At 39.8% G+C, this 22,308-nt stretch overlaps 2 protein-coding genes and 1 long non-coding RNA gene across 4 annotated transcripts; 2 read left to right on the forward strand and 1 right to left on the reverse strand.

Annotated features, from left to right (window-relative positions):
* Window positions 1-10,884: 10,884 nt before the first annotated feature.
* Window positions 10,885-13,059, forward strand: LOC144521718 (nuclear factor 7, brain-like). The gene has a single exon (XM_078256281.1). It carries the CDS (start codon window positions 11,175-11,177, stop codon window positions 12,639-12,641), a length of 1,467 nt encoding a protein of 488 aa, XP_078112407.1. The 5' UTR covers window positions 10,885-11,174; the 3' UTR covers window positions 12,642-13,059.
* Window positions 13,060-13,930: 871 nt separating this feature from the next.
* On the forward strand, window positions 13,931-15,850 carry LOC144521639 (nuclear factor 7, brain-like). Its single transcript, XM_078256198.1, has 2 exons — window positions 13,931-14,089; window positions 14,258-15,850. Exons 1-2 carry the CDS (start codon window positions 13,931-13,933, stop codon window positions 15,422-15,424), a joined length of 1,326 nt encoding a protein of 441 aa, XP_078112324.1. The 3' UTR covers window positions 15,425-15,850.
* Window positions 15,851-16,350: 500 nt separating this feature from the next.
* Window positions 16,351-19,902, reverse strand: LOC144521719 (uncharacterized). Of its 2 annotated transcripts, XR_013502347.1 has the most exons (4): window positions 19,524-19,902; window positions 19,382-19,404; window positions 18,515-18,692; window positions 16,351-17,811 (listed from the first exon to the last, which is right to left on the reverse strand). It is a non-coding gene; the product is annotated as an uncharacterized LOC144521719 (long non-coding RNA). The 2 variants fall into 2 exon arrangements; XR_013502348.1 differs by lacking the exons at window positions 19,382-19,404; window positions 19,524-19,902 and adding an exon at window positions 18,990-19,375.
* Between the last annotated feature and the right edge of the window lie 2,406 nt (window positions 19,903-22,308).

Here is a 22,308-nt window from a genome sequence, read left to right on the forward strand (position 1 = left end):
ATTTTTTTTTTTACATCTACTGCAAATCTCTAAGAGTCTATTAGCAGCATCACTAATGCATCTGTAACACTTTTACAACACATGTGATGTCATTCAAGTAACTATGTGTAGGTATGCCTTATGAATATCCAAATAAAGTGACACACAAGTGAAATTTAGTTGACTTGTTATGGCTTATCTACTTCACATTTACATAACATCTGCTGATCAACATGATCAGTACATTCACAAAGAACAACATTTGAATGAAACAAAAACCACAGCATTGTATTGCCTGGTCTACCAAAATGTACACATGATGTACACAAAAACAGAGCCTCTAATACAAACAAGGCGCCGAAATCTGCCGCAACATTGCTGAACATAATTTAAGAAATTACAGAGCCTAACGCTGATCATTATGTTGAATGGTGGTTTCTGAAATTCCAGTATACCATGCAACACAAGTTTATATGTGTTCACCTCTACAAGTCACATTTGGAGGTCACACATGGAGTGTTACATATACTTACATATTTAGAAGGTATTTACCTGTGTATGTATTTCATGGACCCAGTCTAATGCTTCTTCTTAATTGTCGACATGTCTTTCTGTGGCACTCCCTGGAAAACAGATATTGTTCATATTATAGATATGAAAAGCCTTGTTGAGTAAACAAAAAATCCAGTGCACATGGTTAAGTGTCCTATGATGACCTAATTAAATGGTCAGCACATGCTAGAAAAGCTGTATACCTGGCAACGCTGTTCTTGCTTATTGTTAAGACGTAGCTGTATTCTAACATTTCTGTTGTCATGTTGAATCTTAGGATCGGATCATTACAGTAGACAAACTAAATCATATAACAATAATAATAATCTCAACAAATGGCCAGAAAAGGACTGGCCACCCCTCTCTCGGTTCCTTGTTGTTGCTTTCTCTACCTGGTTTCAGACTGGGTCTGTGTAAGAACTTTGTGGCATCTGACTGATGATACAAAGAGGGCTATATAAAATAAATGTTGTTGATTGAATAGCCTATGTTGTTTTCACACATTTAAATTAAGCATGCTTTTTCAACAACAGAAATGACTTGCTTTCAGCAGGTTGATACATCTAGCAATTAGGGCTGTCAGCATTAACGTGTTAATCGCGAAGAGATTAAGGGCCGATCATAATGCGTTAATTTTTTGTAATTTTTTCTAACCCTAACCCTGATGTCTCTGTACTTACTGTAAGTCGCTCTGAAAAATCGTGACTGCTAAATGACAAAACGTACTGTACTAATTATTAGAGCAGGAAACACCTCAGTTGTGTTTATAAACTCCTTAATAATTAAGTTGCTTCATATAAGATGTTAGTTGACATGTTGTTGACCTTTTTTTAATTTATTGCCACAAAAAAGCCAGTCTCTTCCCCCCCTCCTTGGCGTTATCTCCTAATTTAGGCCCTTTACTTTTCCCTGACCTTGGTTCATTTCACAGCATCCTTTCCTACTTACTTGGTAGTTGGTAGGACAACAATTCTTTGGCTCTCAAAGGGCATGTGTTCTACCATAGAAAACAAATGCCAGAAATGTACAGTACTTCTGCTTTGATTCACTGACCTCTTCTGTGTTTTTTTCTGTCTGTTGCAGCTCAAGAAGATGAACTTACAATTAACCAAGAACTAATGATATGGAAAAATAAAGCAAAGATCCTCCAGGATCGAGTGGAACAACTTGAGAATGATAAAGTTTCTCGAGCAGCAACTGGCTGAGATAACAGCTGAAACTGAGGGTAGGTAACCTGACCACAGTTTAATTTAGTGGGAGGTCGCACAAATAAAATGAAACATAAGACGAGATTTGTTTTGGATTTGCCTGGAACACAGTATTCACTAAAGCATTATTTATTGTAATTTTGAATACACTGAAATCATCATACATGGAGAAATGATAAATGTTTGTCTAGTGGTTTCTTTAAAAATAATCATCTACTAGAGATGCACCAATTGCAATTTTCGGTAACCGTTGGTGTTGTGCGTATAAAGTATATTTAAATTGCCTTTGTGGTTTATATATTGAAGCCAACACTTGTAATAGGAACAGCAATTGTTGTAGCAGAATTTACACTTGCTTTCAGCATTATACTGAAAGATGAACGAGTTTAGCTTAATCACGATCTGAACCATTACGTTCCATAGACGTGAACCGTTGTGCAACACGTGTAAATATGATGTGCACAGAATTGGAAATATGAGACGGATCAGCTGGTCTGAAAACCGGCCTTTTCCTGTCACATGCCAAAATATCGGTACATCTCTATAATTTACTCAACTAAAAGTTCTTTTACCATGCTATTTTGTTCATGGCACATTAGTTGGTCAACTAGTTCATTATTAGGGTTTTATTTGAGGTAAAGACAGTCTGGTGGAAAAAGGTGCCTATATTCATTGTAGTCTACAGCAAAATAATGTATCACACTCTAAGGGTAAGACCCAAATGCAGACACAGAAGGCAGCACTAAAATCACTAGTAGTGACCACTTAGGTCAAGGGCAGACACACAATGTATACAGACAGGCATATTAAGGTACCGACATTAAGCGTGCAGGCTTGTAGTGGGGTACAGGCAGGGTTCATTTAAGCTATGTCAGATTCCAAGGTAGAGTCCAAAACAGAAGGCAGGCCCAGCTTGTTGCTTCCTGGTAAATAAAAGGTTAATAAGTAATAAGTAGTGGTGATGACATGGAAAATGTTCCTGTGATGTGACATGCAATTGAAATGTATTTTGTTTGTAATATAATATACAGTGACTGATGCTGTGCAGTGCCAACTGACATCCCAGCAGTCTTTCAACGCTGACACTGATTCCAGCTCAGACTCTGATTTGAAAAACAAGCAGAGTAAGGAGAAGAGAAAGGACAAGAAAAAGGACTAGAGAAAGAAGGACCAGAATAAGGACAAAAAAAGAAAAGGGTATAGAAGTCGAGGTAAGATTAAAAAAAAGCAATTAAATTGGAGAAATCGTTTTTATTTTATGCAAGGCCAGACTAAACTGATTTGCAGTTTAACCTTAATGTGTGTTACAAGATAAATAAATGTGTAATTGGGAAAATTACCTCAATGCATGCATCATTCAGTCACCTAATTGTAGATTCTCTGATCTGTACAAAGTGTGTATGTGCCACTGGGAATGTGTTGTGATGGATCTGCTAGCTTTTAGCTACCAATTCTGTTTAGGTGGCCTACTAATACATGTAATACAATGTAACTTATGAATAGTAAATCACCTTACCGTTATAAACACTTTGATTTCATCAGTCATTTTGGCTTCAGTTTGGTTTTCCAGAATGCAATCAGCTTGGAGCCCAAATTGCCCATAAAATAACACATCCAAAAATGTTGTTGATGGAGGAAAGTGAAGAGCGGCATGTATTAAAGAGTAATTCAAGTTTCTGCAGCCTAAAATTTATAACAAATGTATATTGACAGTTTTTATATTCTGCTGTTTTCTGTATTTCTTTTAGCAGGTAAAATCAAAGATGTAGTCACCAGATACCAGCGACTGCTAAACTTGACAAAGAAGGGGTACACTATGTCTACGGCTTTTCGAAAGGCGGGCGTGTCAAGGAATGCCGTGGCTGCCACTGCAGCCATTGCTGAGCTGTTCATCGCAGAAAGACAGATGTTGGAGCAATTGCCTTTTTGCAGAAAACTGTCAGACCTAGCGAAGTGATGCACTGAGAAAATTGTTGGAGAAATTGAAGAAAAAGTGGTCGAGATGAAAAGAAAAAGAGTTACTTCCATTTCAACTAAAATAACCTTCTAGTTGTAGAAAAGACATTGTGCATCTAAAAGTTGTTTAATTGGGAATGTTTGTTGTGTTCATAAATACCTTGACTCCATTTTTGTAAACAGTACTAAATGAAGTCAAGATATTTATGAATTTCTTAAAGCTTTATTGCGTAACTTTTTTTATATTAATAACTTCAAGACATTGCCAAAGTTGTTGCTACAAAGCTAGTTAACACTATCAGCTCCACACAACTCTCTCTGTATTTCTCAGTATGACTATGTTCAGAAGATTGAGGCATCCGGTGACTTTTGCGCGCAGAAACTGGAGTGAAGTTAATGACCTCTTCTGAGTCCATCACGATTTTGTAATCCTCCGTGTCTCTTTGGCTACTAGTAACTGTGGGGGTGTGTGATCATGGAAGGCTTGTATCATGTGGACACGCAAACATTTTTGTTGTCATTAGTTAGAATTCCTCATGGGGGCGACAGAAACTACACACTATAGCTTTAAAATGCTCATATTATGTGTTTTGGCTTTTCCTTTATTGTGTTAAATATATTTTTTGTGCATGTAATAGGCTTCCAAAGTGAAAAAGTCCAAAGTTGGTGCGTTGTTTGTATTAGAGGCTCTGTTTTTGTGTACATCATGTGTACATTTTGGTAGACCAGGCAATACAATGCTGTGGTTTTTGTTTCATTCAAATGTTGTTCTTTGTGAATGTACTGATCATGTTGATCAGCAGATGTTATGTAAATGTGAAGTAGATAAGCCATAACAAGTCAACTAAATTTCATTTGTGTGTCATTTTATTTGGATAGTCATAAGGCATACCTACACATAGTTACTTGAATGACATCACATGTGTTGTAAAAGTGTTACAGATGCATTAGTGATGCTGCTAATAGACTCTTAGAGATTTGCAGTAGATGTAAAAAAAAAATACTTTTGAGACGCTACTGATAAGCTACAAATGTGTTGTAGCAAAGTTGTTAAGTAATATATATATATATATACATACATATATATGGGTGGGTGTGTGTTACTGATACACTACAAATGTGCTGTTTCAAGCAGTGGTATATCTGTAGATATAATATAGATTATCACAACAGTGTTGAAAGTTTGTAGATCATCTACAGATTAATTGTTGAAAGTCTGCAGACATTCAGTTGAGAAATGTACTGATAATTTTTTGATAGTTTTAGAGCTTCTACAGATTGACTGTCTAAATAACGTCTTACCCTGAACACAGGGTGAAAAGAGGAGCTGCAGCAATGTGCAGTACAACTAAAATATGGTGAAAATTACACCATGTAAACCTGTTCTGATACAACCTCAAAATACAATTATAACCTGAAAATGAGCAGAATATGAGCTCGTTAACCTCTTATCCTAATTGTAACCTAATATGGGGGAGGCAGTAGCTCAGTCCGTAGGGAGTTGGGTTGGGAACCGGAGGGTCGCTGGTGCAAGTCCCAGTACGGACCAAAGTACAGAGTGTGGATTGGTAGCTGGAGAGATGCCTGGGCACTGCCAGGTGCCTTTGAGCAAGGCATGGCACTAAGATGTTAGTGTTACTTTTAACACCTTTCAGTCAAAATGGCTAAACATGGTTTGCTTTAATTTTGATATAAGCTCACCTTGTCTCAGTCCAAAGAGGAGGCTGAGGGGTCTGCTGCGCCTCCACTCCCTGCTGTGACTGAGGGCCATGTGTTTCAGGTCCAGGTATCGTTCGTTCATTTGTTTTTGCTTTCACATATGAAAACAAAAAACACGAGAAAACAACTACTTTGAAATATGACTTGATTTTTGGTTTTCCCGTTCTTACACGGAAATCAGAAAAACCACTTGATATTCCGTTTTTCCCCTGTGGGTGATGCTACATCTGATTGGCAGGATATGCATTCATTGTTTTTCAAATTAAGAGTTTACCCTCACTGTATTTGTTAGCCTGTAAAATTAATAGTAGAGATGCAACTTTGAAGGTAATTTGCTAACGCTAGCTAGCCTGAGCTAGAAGCCTGGCTTTGGTGTTATAAGTCACTCCTGCTAAAAGGTAAAAACAGGGCTACAAATGAGATCTCTGTGAGAGACCAGCATACTCCTAGCTAACTATTATGTAGCTCAATGCTGGACATTTCTCCCCATATTCTGGTCACTTTACTGCTGGGACATGTCCGGTTGTGTAGTATTTGGTTTAGAATCCTTTATTGGTGATTTTTTATGGTACAAAGTCCTGCTATATACATACATATATAGCTATTTATACTCCGCTATGTCGCGTTAGCATGCAGCTACATAATAGTTAGCTATGAGTATGCTACCGTTAGATTGTAGTGGAATGAAGCAGCACTTTCTAATGTCAAAAATCTCAGATAAAGGCTTCTGAACCAAACACTACACAATCAGACATGTTTCAGCAGGAATGTGACCCGGAATTGGGGAGACTTTAACAACATTGCCAGCTAAGATGACATGTTTACTGCCGCTAGCATGTAGCTACTATAGTGTTTACTGCCGTTAGCATGTAGCTACTATAGTGTTTACTGCCCTTAGCATGTAGCTACTATAGTGTTTACTGCCGTTAGCATGTAGCTACTATAGTGTTTACTGCCGTTAGCATGTAGCTACTATAGTGTTTACTGCCGTTAGCATGTAGCTACTATAGTGGTATACAGCAGTGGTGGCTGTCTTCAAAAGGACACTTATGTACGTTTACATTTCATCGCATTAATAATAGTCTATGGTTATTAGTCAAGACGAAGTATTAAAAGTAAAAACATTAACATAAACACCACAACAACGACGTTGCTACACGGTTTTGGATCTACAAATCTACAAACAAATTGTGCCTTGATTGTTTGTATGATTATTGTATAATAAAGATTTAATACAACAACAAAAACAAGGTTGGGATGTTTGGTCGTCAAGTGTTTCAACCAAGGGGGTAAGCTTCGCTTCAGAGCTCGAACCTCCTATGGCGCCATTCTGATGCTACCAAGCCATCACCTCCCGTTAGCATCCCGTTAACATCCCGTTAGCATCCCATTGACTTCCATTCATTTTGACGTCACTTTGACAGAGAATACCTTTACATCTGACGCGTTTAAAGACTCTATTTGTCCGTTGTTTATTTCTAAAGAAACACAACAACGTATAAAAGGCTCCATTACCTTGTAGCTCACGTTATGGCTCCGTAGCAGACGTTTTTATAACAATAGGCTAACGATTGGGTCATAACCACGAGACTTCCTGTCTCATAGTAGAGGAGTTACCGTATAGTACAGGAGAAACTCTCAGGCAGTTTGGACTTCCATCAGCTGTTTAAGTGTAATGACTAATGTTAACTATCATTTTAGTGATCAATAATGAGCCTGTGTCTATGTTATCTCCTTACATATTCCTACGCTCTCCGTCTCTGCTAGATTGGGAATGATTGAGATTTCTCTTGGCACAGCTACCAGAAGACTTCCAACTTTCAGACAGGTTGCTCACGTCACATCTACGTCTTCAAGCTCAGTTGGAGGCTGCTCAGTAACGCTCAGCCATCACCGGGAAAGAGACGTCACTGGTCTCCGTCCAGAGACACGGGGTCTGCTGCTCCATTATATATACAGACTATGGTTTCAACACATTGTACTGGGACTGAGCCCTGTTCCACGTGAGCCCAACACAGGTCCAACTTTTTTCTGAATGCAGATACTTTATCATGTACCAAAAAAGACATGGCACTCATTTCCATATATCATTTTATTATTTTTAATATTTTTTTTAAATATTTCCCTGCTTTTTTCACGCCTACTACGCTAACCTTTTCTCAGAGTCTCTCTCTTTTTCCAACGTGACAGATAAGATCTCTCATTTTTGACCCAAACAGGTGTTACTTTATGTGAATGTATACATTTTTAAATGGTTTCTAAACAAATGTCCTTGGTAACTTTGGCCCAAAGTAATCTGTGATAAACAGTATACTATGTTTCATCTGATTATTTATTATAGTCAAAATAATCCAGCAGTTATGTTTTTTAGCACTCGATCGAATTCAAGATGTATAAGCTCAGATCAATAAGGCATACAGGCCATAAATAACATATACACATGATTTAATAGAAATGTTTAATTATTCTTAAGAATTTAAGTTAATAAAAACACCTAGAACAAAGAATAAATGTATTATATACATTTTTATGTTGAGTATTAATGGAACGGTTATATTTGACCGGGAACAATAACATGGTTTACATGACATTGAACACAACAGGATTAAAGGAGGAGATGGGTCTTCCCCTCTCCTACAAAAACAGATTGAGCCTTTTGTCTGACAACTGTCAATGCGTGAACATGATTACATTTAGGCTATTTCAATAGCTTTTTTCAGTCAGTTAAGCCAGATAATTGGGTGACAAATAGCATGCATATAGACTATTAATTAGAGATGCACCGATTACAACTTTCTAGGCCGATTCTGATTTTCTTTGAGTTAGGCCAGCCGATACCGATTTTAGCCGATTCTGATTTCATATTTTCTAACCACTTTACAGCACACACAAATATTTATTTTCTATCTTTTCTTTAATAGAACATGTGTTGAACAGATAATGGATCACTATAAAACAGAACCATATAAAGTACTCCTGGTGGGGGAAACTCACACACATCTAAAGAGTAATGTCAGAACCATTTCCTTCTTTTCACATCAGATATCAACTAAAGAAATGTGATTTGGGTTTTTGGTGTCTCACTTTCTCCGTGCAGGTGTTGCATATTGCAAACTTGTTATGTTCTTCACACACGCTGAAGAATGTCCAAACAGCTGACATGTTGCAGGTTAATCCACGAGGTTCCTACATGTGGGAGAATAGCGTGACACGTGGTGGAGACGTTGAGAGAAAGGAGAAAGAGAGCGTGCTGTGGCGTCCGTGTGTGCGTGCGTCCTTGAGAACTGTAACTGGTATACCTTCTGTTGTCAGTTAATTGGAGCGTTGACCAGCATGAAATCACCGTATGTCAGACTGACCTGCAGCTCGCCGGTCATGGCCGAGCACGTGAAAACGGGACAATCCCGGTCACCGGCCGGTCTATCGGTGCATCTCTACTATTAATTTTACAGGCTAACAAATACAGTGAGGGTAAACTCTTAATTTGAAAAACAATGAATGCATATCCTGCCAATCAGATGTAGCATCACCCACAGGGGAAAAACGGAATATCAAGTGTTTTTTCTGATTTCCGTGCAAGAACGGGAAAACCAAAAATCAAGTCATATTTCGTTTTTCTAAAAAAACGGAAAAAGGAGTTGTTTTCTCGTGTTTTTCGTTTTCATATGTGAAAGCAAAAACAAATGAATACCTGGACCGTTTCACAATGTTAACATCTGCTTCTACTAAATCTGACATAACTATATGTTGACGTGATATGTATCTACCGATGAGCTACCAAGCTACCTATGACACTGATTAGCCTATTATTGGTGATTATAGACATTGTAGGTCAGTGTATGTTTTGGTCATTCGATTTTCATTTCATTAACAGGTATTAAAAAACAAAAAACGAATGGTTATTTGATTTACGTTTTAAAATACAAAATGTGAAATTGAAATACAAGGCGTTTTTTTCCTTTTCATTGTCAAAAGGGGATGGGAGAAATTTAAAATATGTTTTTATTTTCATTTTCTATTTCATATAACAAAAAATAAAACCACTCGAAAAATAGAAACTAAACAATGCCTGTTTTTTCAAATTCAGAGACCGGATGTTGTCATTTCCAATGCAACAGCGCCAGTGTAGGCTACCACTGTCAGTGTTGCTTTCAGCCCAGGCTAAAATGACTTTGAAAACCCAGCTATACTCTTGATAATGGGGGGAGGGACTTTTATTTCATAATGTCACATTTCTTTATTCCCCTCTCTCCCTGCCTTCCTCTGACTCTCCGTCTCTACCCGCAGCAGACAACTTCTCCCGACAGAAGAGAGTCAAACCAGCTGAGGACTTGACTTTCAGTTCACAGCTGTAACGTTACTGTTACACTATCGTTACCGTACAGCGCCAAAGTCTGGTCCCAGCAAACTTTCTGTTGATCTGGCAGAAAGTCACCGGCGGTTCGGGATCAGATCATGGGGATTGGACCTCCGGTGCTGGGTCTAATGTTATAATGTTCGCTGCTGCCGCTGCAGCTAGCTAGCAGGTGTAACCTAATCTATGACCTGGGTCCCCGGTTCGCTCTATGTTCGCTCCCCGGTGCTGACTGACTCTGGTCCGTCTGCAGAGCTAGCGTTACCCGCTCTAGCTAAGCTGGGAATCAGACCAATCTGCTGCGCTCGTGTTTTATTCATATTTTCTTTTCTTTGCAGATAGTGATATGCTTTGATGCACTGATGTCAGGCAGGCTTGCTAGTTGCTTTTAGTCTGAGTCTGTGAGATAACCAAACTTCCTTTGAACATAACGTGCAAATAAATAGACGGAAATAAATAAAAGTCCCCTGAAATAATACAAGTAAAACATATAGGCTATTGAACTATAATGACTAATGCAGATATGTATGCCATATTTATGTAAAGAGGTGCAAACAACGGATGATCAGTCGCTCAGGAAGTTAAGCTACAGTTTCCCTCAGCTGCAGCCTGCTTTAAAGCAGAACTGGTCGGCTCCACCCATAGACAGTATATAAGATGCTAGTCATGGATGGATTAAGAGAACGCGCTACTGCCTAGAGACTCCGGTCTCAGAATATGAAAATCGAAGCATGTTTTAAATTTCCACATTCCCTTTTGACAATAAAAAGGAAAAACGCCTTGTATTTCAATTTCAAACTTTGTATTTTAAAACAAAAATCAAATAACCATTCGTTTTTTTGTTTTTTAATACCTGTTAATGAAATGAAAATCAAATGACCAACACATACACTGACCGTGTGTTGTATGCAAACAGCATTGTTAGTGTAGTTTATCTATTTAGCCTTTACCTAAATTTAATTAGGAAATGAAAATATCCGGGTAAAATAAAATATATTCCAGACTTTTCAAGGGCGTGTGTGTGTGTGTGTGTGTGTGTGTGTGTATCAGATAAAGATGTGCTTCTGTATGCGAGGCACTGTGTGTCTTCTCTGAGTTACCGTAGGGCAGGAAACAGTTGGCAGACTTCCTCTTTTGGGCTCACATGTTGAAGCTTGACAGAAATGAAAGAGTAGCTGTTGCTGCTGGACGTGCTGTGTTGTGTATCGTACTGTTCATTGATTTATTAAGTATATACAGTACAGTTAGGCGCTCGGTTACACTGGGAATACTTCAAGCAGCTGCTGGATCCACAAACTGAACGAGAGTTTTACAAGAACAGAGAGTTAAAGTATACGTAACTTTCAGGAAACAGGGAGTGGCTGAGCTGTCTGTCTGCTGTGTTTCCTGCTTCACTCAGAGACTGAATGGCTTCAGCATTAGAGAAAGAGCTCCGCTGTCCTGTCTGCCATGAAGTCTTTAAAGATCCTGTCATCCTGTCATGTACCCACAGCTTCTGTAAAGACTGTCTGCAGAGCTACTGGAGACAGAAACAAGAACGTGAGTGTCCAGTTTGTAATACGATATCTTCAAAGTCAGAACCACCTTTAAACCGGGTGTTAAAGAACCTGTGTGAGAGTTTCTTATTGGAGAGAGATCAGAGAGCTTCAGAGGCTCGCTGCAGTCTGCACTCTGAGAAACTGAAACTCTTCTGTCTGGACCATCAGCAGCCAGTGTGTGTCGTCTGCAGAGATTCAGAAAAACACTCCAACCACAGATTCAGACCCATCGATGAAGCTGCTAAACAATGCAAGAAGGAACTTCAGGAATCTCTGGAGCTTTTAAAGGAGAAGTTAAAGGTTTGTGGACACGTCGAAGAGGAGTCTGCAGAACACCTGAAGGTCCAGGTCCGACGCACAGAGACGCAGATCAAGGATCAGTTTAAGAAGCTTCACCAGTTTCTAGAAGAGGAAGAGGAGCAGAAGAGTCAGAGGATGAAGGAGAAGATGAAGACTCTGAGAAGAGAGATAGCAGCTCTTTCAGACACAGTCAGAGCCACAGAGGAGCAGCTGAGAGCTGAAGACGTCTCATTCCTGATCAACTACAAGGCTGCAGTGGAAAGAGTCCAGCAGCGCCCCCTGCTGGATGATCCACAGCTGCTCCCAGGAGCTCTGATAGACGAGGCCAAACACCTGGGCAACCTGAGCTTCAACATCTGGAACAAGATGAAGGACATGGTCTCCTATACTCCTGTTATTCTGGACCCAAACACTGCTGATGAACACTTAATCCTGTCTGAAGATCTGACCAGTGTTAAACTTGGAGAGGATCAGAAGCTTCCTGATAATCCAGAAAGGATTGGATACTGCACTGTCCTGGGCTCTGAGGGCTTTAACTCAGGGACACACAGCTGGGATTTCGAGGTTGGAGAGAGTGCATACTGGGCAGTGGGAGTGTCAGCAGAAGGTGCCCAGAGGAAGGAAAACCTCCGGTCTGGATTATGGACAATACGGTTCTGTAAAGGTAAATACTCAGCAGTCTGCCCATCAGATCCCAGCAAGGATCTCCCAGAGCAGAAACAGCTCCAGAGGATCAGAGTGACTCTGGACTGGAACAGTGGAAAGCTGTCGTTCTCTGATCCTGATACGGACACACTCATACACACCTTCACACACACTTTCACTGAGAAGATGTTTCCATACATAAGAACTGAGGATGAATTGAAGGTTTTACCAACAAAGGTCTTTGTGACTGTAGAAAAACATGATAAGGATGACCTGAAGGTTTTACCAACGAAGCCTTCGGTGTCTGTACAACCTTTGTCTGCATGGCTACTTGAAGATTACGATGATTACAGGTATTCTGATGATGATTATTATAGTGTGCATATGTGATTATAGATAGTTATCATGATGATGGTAGATTGTGAAGACGATACTGATGAATAAGGGAAATAAATAGAAACAGAAGAGAAGAAGGAGAAGAAATGTGTTGTCAAATGTGTGTTGAAAAGTGCATGAGTTGTTTCCAACATGCTTGTGCTCCTGCTCCAGTCCTCATTCAGTATCCGGAGAGCTTGGGTTAAAAACTTTCCTGCATTGTCTCTGTGTTGGCCCTCAGGCAGCGATAGCGTTTCCCAGAGCGTAGGGCAGAGCAGAGGAGGTTGTTGGGGGGACTGGGATCTCTGGGGATTTACTCTGGACTTTACTCCCCTGATGTATATTTCCTCTAGGTTGGGTAGTGCACTCCTGGTGGTATGTTGAGCTGAATGTGTGTGTGTGCGTGTGTGTGTGTTTGTGTGTGTATGTGTGTGTGTGTCTCTCTCTCTGTGTGTGTGTGTCTGTGTGTGTGTGTTTGTGTGTATGTCTATGTGTGTGTGTGTGTGTGTGTTTGTGTGTGTGTGTCTCTGTGTGTGTGTGTGTGTTTATGTGTGTGTGTGTGTGTGTGTGTGTGTGTGGTATGGTTTCTATAGAAGTGAACACTCCCTCACAGTTATTAAATGTTGCACAATAACTGATTTTTATCAAACTAGTATCCCAGCTTTACTTGCTGTATTTCTTGATGTTAAAATATTTAGTCATTACAACCCAGTTGTTATGTTCCAGGTCTCTATAAGTGGAGATAAAGGTTAGTTTCTATGACTGATATCTCTGAAATTGCTCCAGTATTCAATTCAACTTTATTGATAGTGTCAAATCACAACAGGAGTTATTTAAGTAAATAGTTTTGTTCACAGAGACAAAGAATCAGTTCTTGAGAGGAGGTTAGGAGATCAAATCAAAACTAGTTATGAACCAGAGTTTTCATCAGCATCATTTTATTGTAAACAACATGATCCATTTCTGGTTTCCATCTTCTGCATGCTTTACTCAAACAGTTGACACATTTCATTTCATTTGATGTGAAGAGACTCTAATTAGTTCATTCAGCCATGAAGACACAACTCAGAACAGCCAGAATCACAGAGAAGAACATCAGCTTCAGATAGGACAATCACAGAGACACATGGAAGTATTCTTATTAATATCATCATCTTGTTAGTCAAAGTTCAGTAGGAAGAGATGTGTTGTTGACACATTTGGTTCACTATGTTTTCCATGAATGCATTAATATCTTTATTGTTATGGTAGTAAGTAGCTGGAGCATTAGCAGGAAATATTAACAGCTGTGATCACATGACCACATGATGTTCAGTAACAACTTCTACACTGATCTCTGCTGTTTGACAAAGAATTCCGCTGTCCTGTCTGCCATGAAGTCTTTAAAGATCCTGTCATCCTGTCATGTACCCACAGCTTCTGTAAAGACTGTCTGCAGAGCTACTGGAGACAGAAACAAGAACGTGAGTGTCCAGTTTGTATCACGATATCTTCAAAGTCAGAACCACCTTTAAACCGGAGGTTAAAGAACCTGTGTGAGAGTTTCTTATTGGAGAGAGATCAGAGAGGCTTCAGAGGCTCGCTGCAGTCTGCACTTTGAGAAACTGAAACTCTTCTGTCTGGACCATCAGCAGCCAGTGTGTGTCGTCTGCAGAGATTCAGAAAAACACTCCAACCACAGATTCAGACCCATCAATGAAGCTGCTAAACAATGCAGAAGGAACTTCAGGGAATCTCTGGAGCTTTTAAAGGAGAAGTTAAAGGTTTGTGGACACGTCGAAGAGGAGTCTGCAGAACACCTGAAGGTCCAGGTCCGACGCACAGAGACGCAGATCAAGGATCAGTTTAAGAAGCTTCACCAGTTTCTAGAAGAGGAAGAGGAGCAGAAGAGTCAGAGGATGAAGGAGAAGATGAAGACTCTGAGAAGAGAGATAGCAGCTCTTTCAGACACAGTCAGAGCCACAGAGGAGGAGCTGAGAGCTGAAGACGTCTCATTCCTGATCAACTACAAGGCTGCAGTGGAAAGAGTCCAGCAGCGCCCCCTGCTGGATGATCCACAGCTGCTCCCAGGAGCTCTGATAGACGAGGCCAAACACCTGGGCAACCTGAGCTTCAACATCTGGAACAAGATGAAGGACATGGTCTCCTATACTCCTGTTATTCTGGACCCAAACACTGCTGATGAACACTTAATCCTGTCTGAAGATCTGACCAGTGTTAAACTTGGAGAGGATCAGAAGCTTCCTGATAATCCAGAAAGGATTGGATACTGCACTGTCCTGGGCTCTGAGGGCTTTAACTCAGGGACACACAGCTGGGATTTCGAGGTTGGAGAGAGTGCATACTGGGCAGTGGGAGTGTCAGCAGAAGGTGCCCAGAGGAAGGAAAACCTCCGGTCTGGATTATGGACAATACAGTTCTGTAAAGGTAAATACTCAGCAGTCTGCCCATCAGATCCCAGCAAGGATCTCCCAGAGCAGAAACAGCTCCAGAGGATCAGAGTGACTCTGGACTGGAACAGTGGAAAGCTGTCGTTCTCTGATCCTGATACGGACACACTCATACACACCTTCACACACACTTTCACTGAGAAGATGTTTCCATACATAAGAACTGAGGATGAATTGAAGGTTTTACCAACAAAGGTCTTTGTGACTGTAGAAAAACATGATAAGGATGACCTGAAGGTTTTACCAGCGAAGCCTTCGGTGTCTGTACAACCTTTGTCTGCATGGCTACTTGAAGATTACGATGATTACAGGTATTCTGATGATGATTATTATAGTGTGCATATGTGATTATAGATAGTTATCATGATGATGGTAGATTGTGAAGACGATACTGATGAATAAGGGAAATAAATAGAAACAGAAGAGAAGAAGGAGAAGAAATGTGTTGTCAAATGTGTGTTGAAAAGTGCATGAGTTGTTTCCAACATGCTTGTGCTCCTGCTCCAGTCCTCATTCAGTATCCGGAGAGCTTGGGTTAAAAACTTTCCTGCATTGTCTCTGTGTTGGCCCCCAGGCAGCGATAGCGTTTCCCAGAGCGTAGGGCAGAGCAGAGGAGGTTGTTGGGGGGACTGGGATCTCTGGGGATTTACTCTGGACTTTACTCCCCTGATGTATATTTCCTCTAGGTTGGGTAGTGTACTCCTGGTGGTATGTTGAGCTGAATGTGTGTGTGTGTGTGTGTGTGTGTGTGTGTGTTTGTGTGTCTGTGTGTGTGTGTGTCTCTCTGTGTGTGCGTGTGTGTGTGTTTGTGTGTGTATGTGTGTGTTTATGTGTGTATGTGTGTGTTTATGTGTGTGTGTGTGTGTTTATGTGTGTGTGTGTGTGTGTGTGTGTGTTTATGTGTGTGTGTGTGTGTGTGTGTGTGTGGTATGGTTTCTATAGAAGTGAACACTCCCTCACAGTTATTAAATGTTGCACAATAACTGATTTTTATCAAACTAGTATCCCAGCTTTACTTGCTGTATTTCTTGATGTTAAAATATTAAACAGTGCATTACAACCCGGTTGTTATGTTCCAGGTCTCTATAAGTGGAGATAAAGGTTAGTTTCTATGACTGATATCTCTGAAATTGCTCCAGTATTCAATTCAACTTTATTGATAGTGTCAAATCACAACAGGAGTTATTTAAGTAAATAGTTTTGTTCACAGAGACAAAGAATCAGTTCTTGAGAGGAGGTTAGGAGATCAAATCAAAACTAGTTATGAACCAGAGTTTTCATCAGCATCATTTTATTGTAAACAACATGATCCATTTCTGGTTTCCATCTTCTGCATGCTTTACTCAAACAGTTGACACATTTCATTTCATTTGATGTGAAGAGACTCTAATTAGTTCATTCAGCCATGAAGACACAACTCAGAACAGCCAGAATCACAGAGAAGAACATCAGCTTCAGATAGGACAATCACAGAGACACATGGAAGTATTCTTATTAATATCATCATCTTGTTAGTCAAAGTTCAGTAGGAAGAGATGTGTTGTTGACACATTTGGTTCACTATGTTTTCCATGAATGCATTAATATCTTTATTGTTATGGTAGTAAGTAGCTGGAGCATTAGCAGGAAATATTAACAGCTGTGATCACATGACCTCCCCGTTCAGTAACAACTTCTACACTGATCTCTGCTGTTTGACAAAGAATCATCTTAAAGGAGATCTGGTCACTGGGTAATAAAGGTACTCATTCTCAATATCAATATTTAATATTCAATCTACGGGTGGGAAAAACAAAAGCAAAAAGCAGAAGATCCATGTTATGTTCTTCTTTACAAAGTAAATCAACATCAGACTGACTGACTGACATGTGATGTCATTCTTCTTAGAAAACAATCAGTTTTTAGAAATGTCTCATTATATATCGTCTCTAGACGTGTTTCATTAAACTTGTGTTTTTGTTAAAGAAGGAAAAGAAAATCCCAATACTCCTATTAAATCATAATAAATGAAAATCACACTCGTGTATCGGGAAAGAATCAAATCGGGACTAAAGCACATGGTCCCGGCCCTGATTCAGTCTTTCCCCTTTTTAAGATCTGGCTTACTGTGGGGTGTAGAAACCATCTGTCCATTGATCAAATACCCTAGAGGAGCGCACCAAACCTCTATGCGCCTCAAGGAAGGTTCTTTCAGCCTCTGCTCTGTCACCACCAGTTGGTGGTGGTACTTGTCCTCTAACTGCTTCATCACCTTTAAACAAGTTGCTCAGACTTTCAGCTTCGGCACAGTTGCCATAGGGGAATATGTTTATTTCAGTTGTTGGCAGACCAAACAACTGACCACATGATTGACAAGGAGGCATAAATCTTCTATCATAGAGATTAAACGTTTCGCACCGGACATGCTGCTCTGGAACTCTGATGGTTCCATCGAAATATGTCTTTCTGACAAATCTCCTAATACCTGTCTCTGGATAGAAGGTCATCACTGCGTCAGCTACATATCTTTCCCAGTTCCTGAGACAGGAAGCACCAATCAGGATTTTCCGGGCTAAAGGGCTATTAGCGGATATGGAGACTCCGTAGTACTTGACTGAACCTGGGCTTTTACTCTGAGAGACACAGATGGTTCTGGAGACCAGAGGTTTGTTAATAGCCCCCTCCAGTGTATCGATGAACTGTTGCAGCTGCTGTTTGATTTCTCCTTCGTTGTCTCGTCCAGTCACGTTGACAACCTGTAAGAAATCAGAAATATGATGAAGCTGCTGATGCATCCAATCATTCACCGAGTCATGCTTTGTGTCTGTTAAGGTTCAGTACGGCTGCTCGATCATGGAAACAATCATAATCATGATTACTTTAGTCACTATTAAAATCAGGATTATCTAACAGGATTCCTCGTTGACTTTTAGAAAGATGTTGCATTTATTAAAGATAAAAACAGTGAAAGCAGTTAAATAAATCAACAGTGAAATCATCTACATATGGGACCTTTCCCTTCATACTTTCACTGTTTGAACGTAATGTTTAAAATAATCTTTTTCCTCGATTACTCTGTTTTTGAGATCGTTAAAATCAGGATCAATGTTGTATTACTGGCACAGCTCTACTGAGAGATTAATAACAATCTGTAATATTTGGAGATGTTTAGGTGAAGTAGCAACGCTTTACAACTTTACAAAGAAGAATCCTGCTACAGCAGCTCAAAAGATTTTTCTTACACACATCATAATAAAACAAATACACATTATGTAGACAAAGGAGAAAACATATACATAAACTATAAGAAATAGAAAAAATAGAATTAGTTATTATAATAATAGTAATAAAACAAACATATTTACACAATAAACACCCTTATATAAACAGACAGTATATAAACACAGATATACAGATGAGTAAGGTAAGGTGTTATCTTTTGAGGAACTGTCCTCTTACCATGTCGAGCACACATGAAAATGGACTCCGCCTGGGTACCTCAGAGGAACATTTCTCAAAAGGCCGAGGATGTGGCTCCCTTAATGTATTTATCAACTGAGGATCATCACTCACAATATCTTCTGGGGGAAAATGTCAGCGTCTTTATCTTTCCCAAAAAGAAGATGCTGTGAAGAACCTGTGAAGTCAAAACACATTCAGAGAGATATATCATTGTGTGTGTTGTGTGTAACCGAGTCAACACATTCTCATGAACTGGATCCTACGATATCCTACGAAAAGTTATGCACATTAATCTGTACGATATCCCACGAAATTAGGCGAGTCACGTGGCGCGTTTAGTCGACAAGGAGCCAGACATCATGAGAACAGGCTGAACTGAGAAGCTTTATGGATCCTAAAGACACTGACAGGGTCATGCATTATGTTCACACACACATTTCAATAGTTTATAAAAAGTCTCCATCAGACATACCTCATCCACTAGGTCCGTAGCATCATCTGTACACATCATTATCATTTCATAGATAATCTCGAAAGCATTATATCTGAAAGAATCTTCCTCTACCAGGAATAATATTTGTCTAAAAAAAATAAAAATATAAATGGAGAGTTAAAAAATCAGAATGCAGCAATAACGTGGTTCAGTAAATCAAACATGAAATAGATCCATATATCTACATACATAAATGTTAAATACTACATTCAAAGACTACTTTAAGTTTGAGATAATATCAGTCTCTCCCATTTCATTTTGTCTTTACCTTTCATAAGTTTCTCTTGAAGATAATCCTCTATACTAAATGGATTTCAATATATACATTTTGTCAATAATTACAATAACATGTCTAGATCTTTTTGACTCACCTCTGCAGTTCAGCAGCAGCAGCCTGATGCAATCAGAAATAAAGGTACATTACAACACGACAACATGAATGACTTTAGTCATGTAGACTTGAATCATAATGCTGTCAAATATTCAAACATTCATGTCAAAGCAGCTACTCACCATTGTTAGTTCTGAATGAAATGGAAAGAAGGAACTTAAGCTGTCTCTCTGATATTTCAAACAACCACGCCTTAAATCTTGAGTTATGGTTGTGTGGAGACTCTACGCAAGGGACCTGAAATTTATACTGGTGGGTTGGTGGGTGTGTGTGTGTGTGTGTGTGTGTGTGTGTGTATGTATGTGTGTGTGTGTGTGTGTGTGTGTGTGTGTGTGTGTGTGTGTGTGTGTGTGTGTGTGTGTGTGTGTGTGTGTGTGTGTGTGTGTGTGTGTGTGTGTGTGTGTGTGTGTGTGTGTGTGTGTGTGTGTGTGTGTGTGTGTGTGTGTGTGTGTGTGTGTGTGTGTGTGTGTATGTGTGTGTGTGTGTATGTGTGTATGTGTGGGTGTGTGTGTGTGTATGTGTGTGTGTATGTGTGGGTGTGAGTGTGTATGTGTGTGTGTGTGTGTTTCAGTTCAGCCTTTTTGATACCACACCCGAGTACGCAGGAATGTGTCTAATGCAAGATAACGTAACTAGTCATGGTACGTTGTGTCAGGACTCTTGACCTCTTTTACACACACACACACACCCACACACACACACACACACACCCACACATACACACACTCGCACACACCCACACCCGCACATGCACACACACACACACACACACAGTGTGACTTTGAAATGGCTTCGGCAATATCTGGTTGACAATATTAGCATTGTCTGCCACCATGTGCAGTTTGCTAGCTGGCTAGTTCACCCCTACGACACCAGCCTAGTCTACTGAATGAATGAACAAACGATCTAACGAAACGATATTAAACTCAAAGGAGGAAATGTGGGAATTAGGTTAAACTAAAACAAGGAATGAGGTGTATAATTGTATAAATGGATGATGAAAATTGGCTAGCAATTTCGCCAAGCAAATACCAAGAAATAGGTTGCAGCAGTTTGTCTTTCGACTAAACTTGCAAAATCTGCGATGGGACAGAGCTCGAATATGTTTGAATGAATATGAATGGGATGGCAGTAGCTCAGTCAGTAGGGAGTTGGGTTGGTTCAAGTCCACATATGGACCAAAGTATGGTGGTGGACTGGTAGCTGGAGAGGTGCCAGTTCACCTCCTGGGCACTGCCAAGGTGCTCTTGAGCAAGGCACCGAACCCCCAACTGCTCGGGGCGCCTTTCAATGGGCAGCTCCCTCACTGTGACATCTCTCCATTAGTGCATGTAGAGGTACTGAGCATGTGTGTGTAATCCAGGCCTGTGTGTAATGTGTGTAATAACAACAGAGTGAAAACATTGTAATTTCCCCTTGCAGTATTAATAAAGTATACATTATTATCTTCGGGGACTTTTTATAGTACAAATCGCTGTTAATCAAAAGGAGATGCAGTCTTTCGACAGGAGTCCAGGCCAGCCCACTCCTCCATTCACCTCCAGAGACGCTGAGCGTCCGTGGGCGGGACATAATTGCAGCATGTATCCAATGACCGTCTAGTTTTGAAACACTGAAAAAAACCGTTCAAAGCAGGCCCGTAGAAGTCCATGGACGCCAGGGTTCAACAGGGAAATGCACTGTGATCAATCTGTCTAAACATCTGAGGCCTAAACAAACTGATTTAGCTTCTTTACTTTCTAACTCAAGTTGTCATTTTGATGTTATTGGGTGTAGTGAAACCTGGCTTAATGATTTTTCATATGCCGATTTACTTAACCTCGATGGGTACAATCTCCACATTAAGAACAGACCAAATAGAACATGTGGAGGGGTCTGCCTCCATGTTAAGAACAGTCTCCAAGTAAAAACCTGTGATCTTTATTTAGAGGATGACCACTGTGAATCTTTATTTATTGAGATTAACAATAATGACAAAACATTTATTGTCGGTGTACTCTATCACCCCCCAGACTCTGCTCTTGACACTGTTTGCTGTAAACTGGAAAATCTATTACATAAACTGAATAAGCTAAAAAAAAAAAAAGACTGTATACTCCTTGTTGATTATAACATTGAAATTTCCAAGGAAGATGGGGCAAAACATGACTTTAAGATCACATTGCACTGGTCCTCTTTCTTCCCCACCATTAATAGATTTACTAGAGTTACACAGACATCCAAAACGATTATTGACAATATCATTACTAATATTCAAAATACCAAGCTGGAGACGGGAGTCGTGCAGTCTGACATCACAGACCATTTTCCCATTGCAATATTTTTTGGCTCTGGCAAATCGTTCTCTCCCCCACTCTCTAAAATTAAATCTAAAATCCTCAATGAGAGAACCTTACAGCACCTAATTGTTAACTTACAGACCAAGTCGTGGGACTCTGTCTATGACAGTGGGACTCCTGATGCAGCATATGACAGTCTGATAAAGATCATTCAAGATTCCATCAAGGACACAATCCCTGAGAAGACTGTCAGATGCAGCACTACCCTCCAGAGCCCTTGGATTACAAAGGGAATTTTAAAGTCTATTAAATATAAAAGTAAGCTATACAAATCCTACATAAAAAATCCTTCTAGCTTAAATAAAGAGAAATATATTTCTTATAAACTAACGCAGATCATAAGAAAGACCAAAGAAGTAATTACACAGAACTCTTCCAAGCTTCACAGGGGGACTGCAGGAGGTCATGGATGTGTTAAATGAAGTCCTCAACAGGAGACATAAACCTACTAATCTGCCTGACTTTGGTGATGCCAAAGCTGATCTTGTACATAGTTTTAATAATCATTTTGCCTCAATAGGTGTAAATCTGGCTAAGAAGATATGTCAACCCCAGAGTGTCACCTTCA

Source organism: Sander vitreus, chromosome 8 (assembly GCF_031162955.1).
Source record: "Sander vitreus isolate 19-12246 chromosome 8, sanVit1, whole genome shotgun sequence".
Classification (NCBI taxonomy): Eukaryota; Metazoa; Chordata; class Actinopteri; order Perciformes; family Percidae; genus Sander; species Sander vitreus.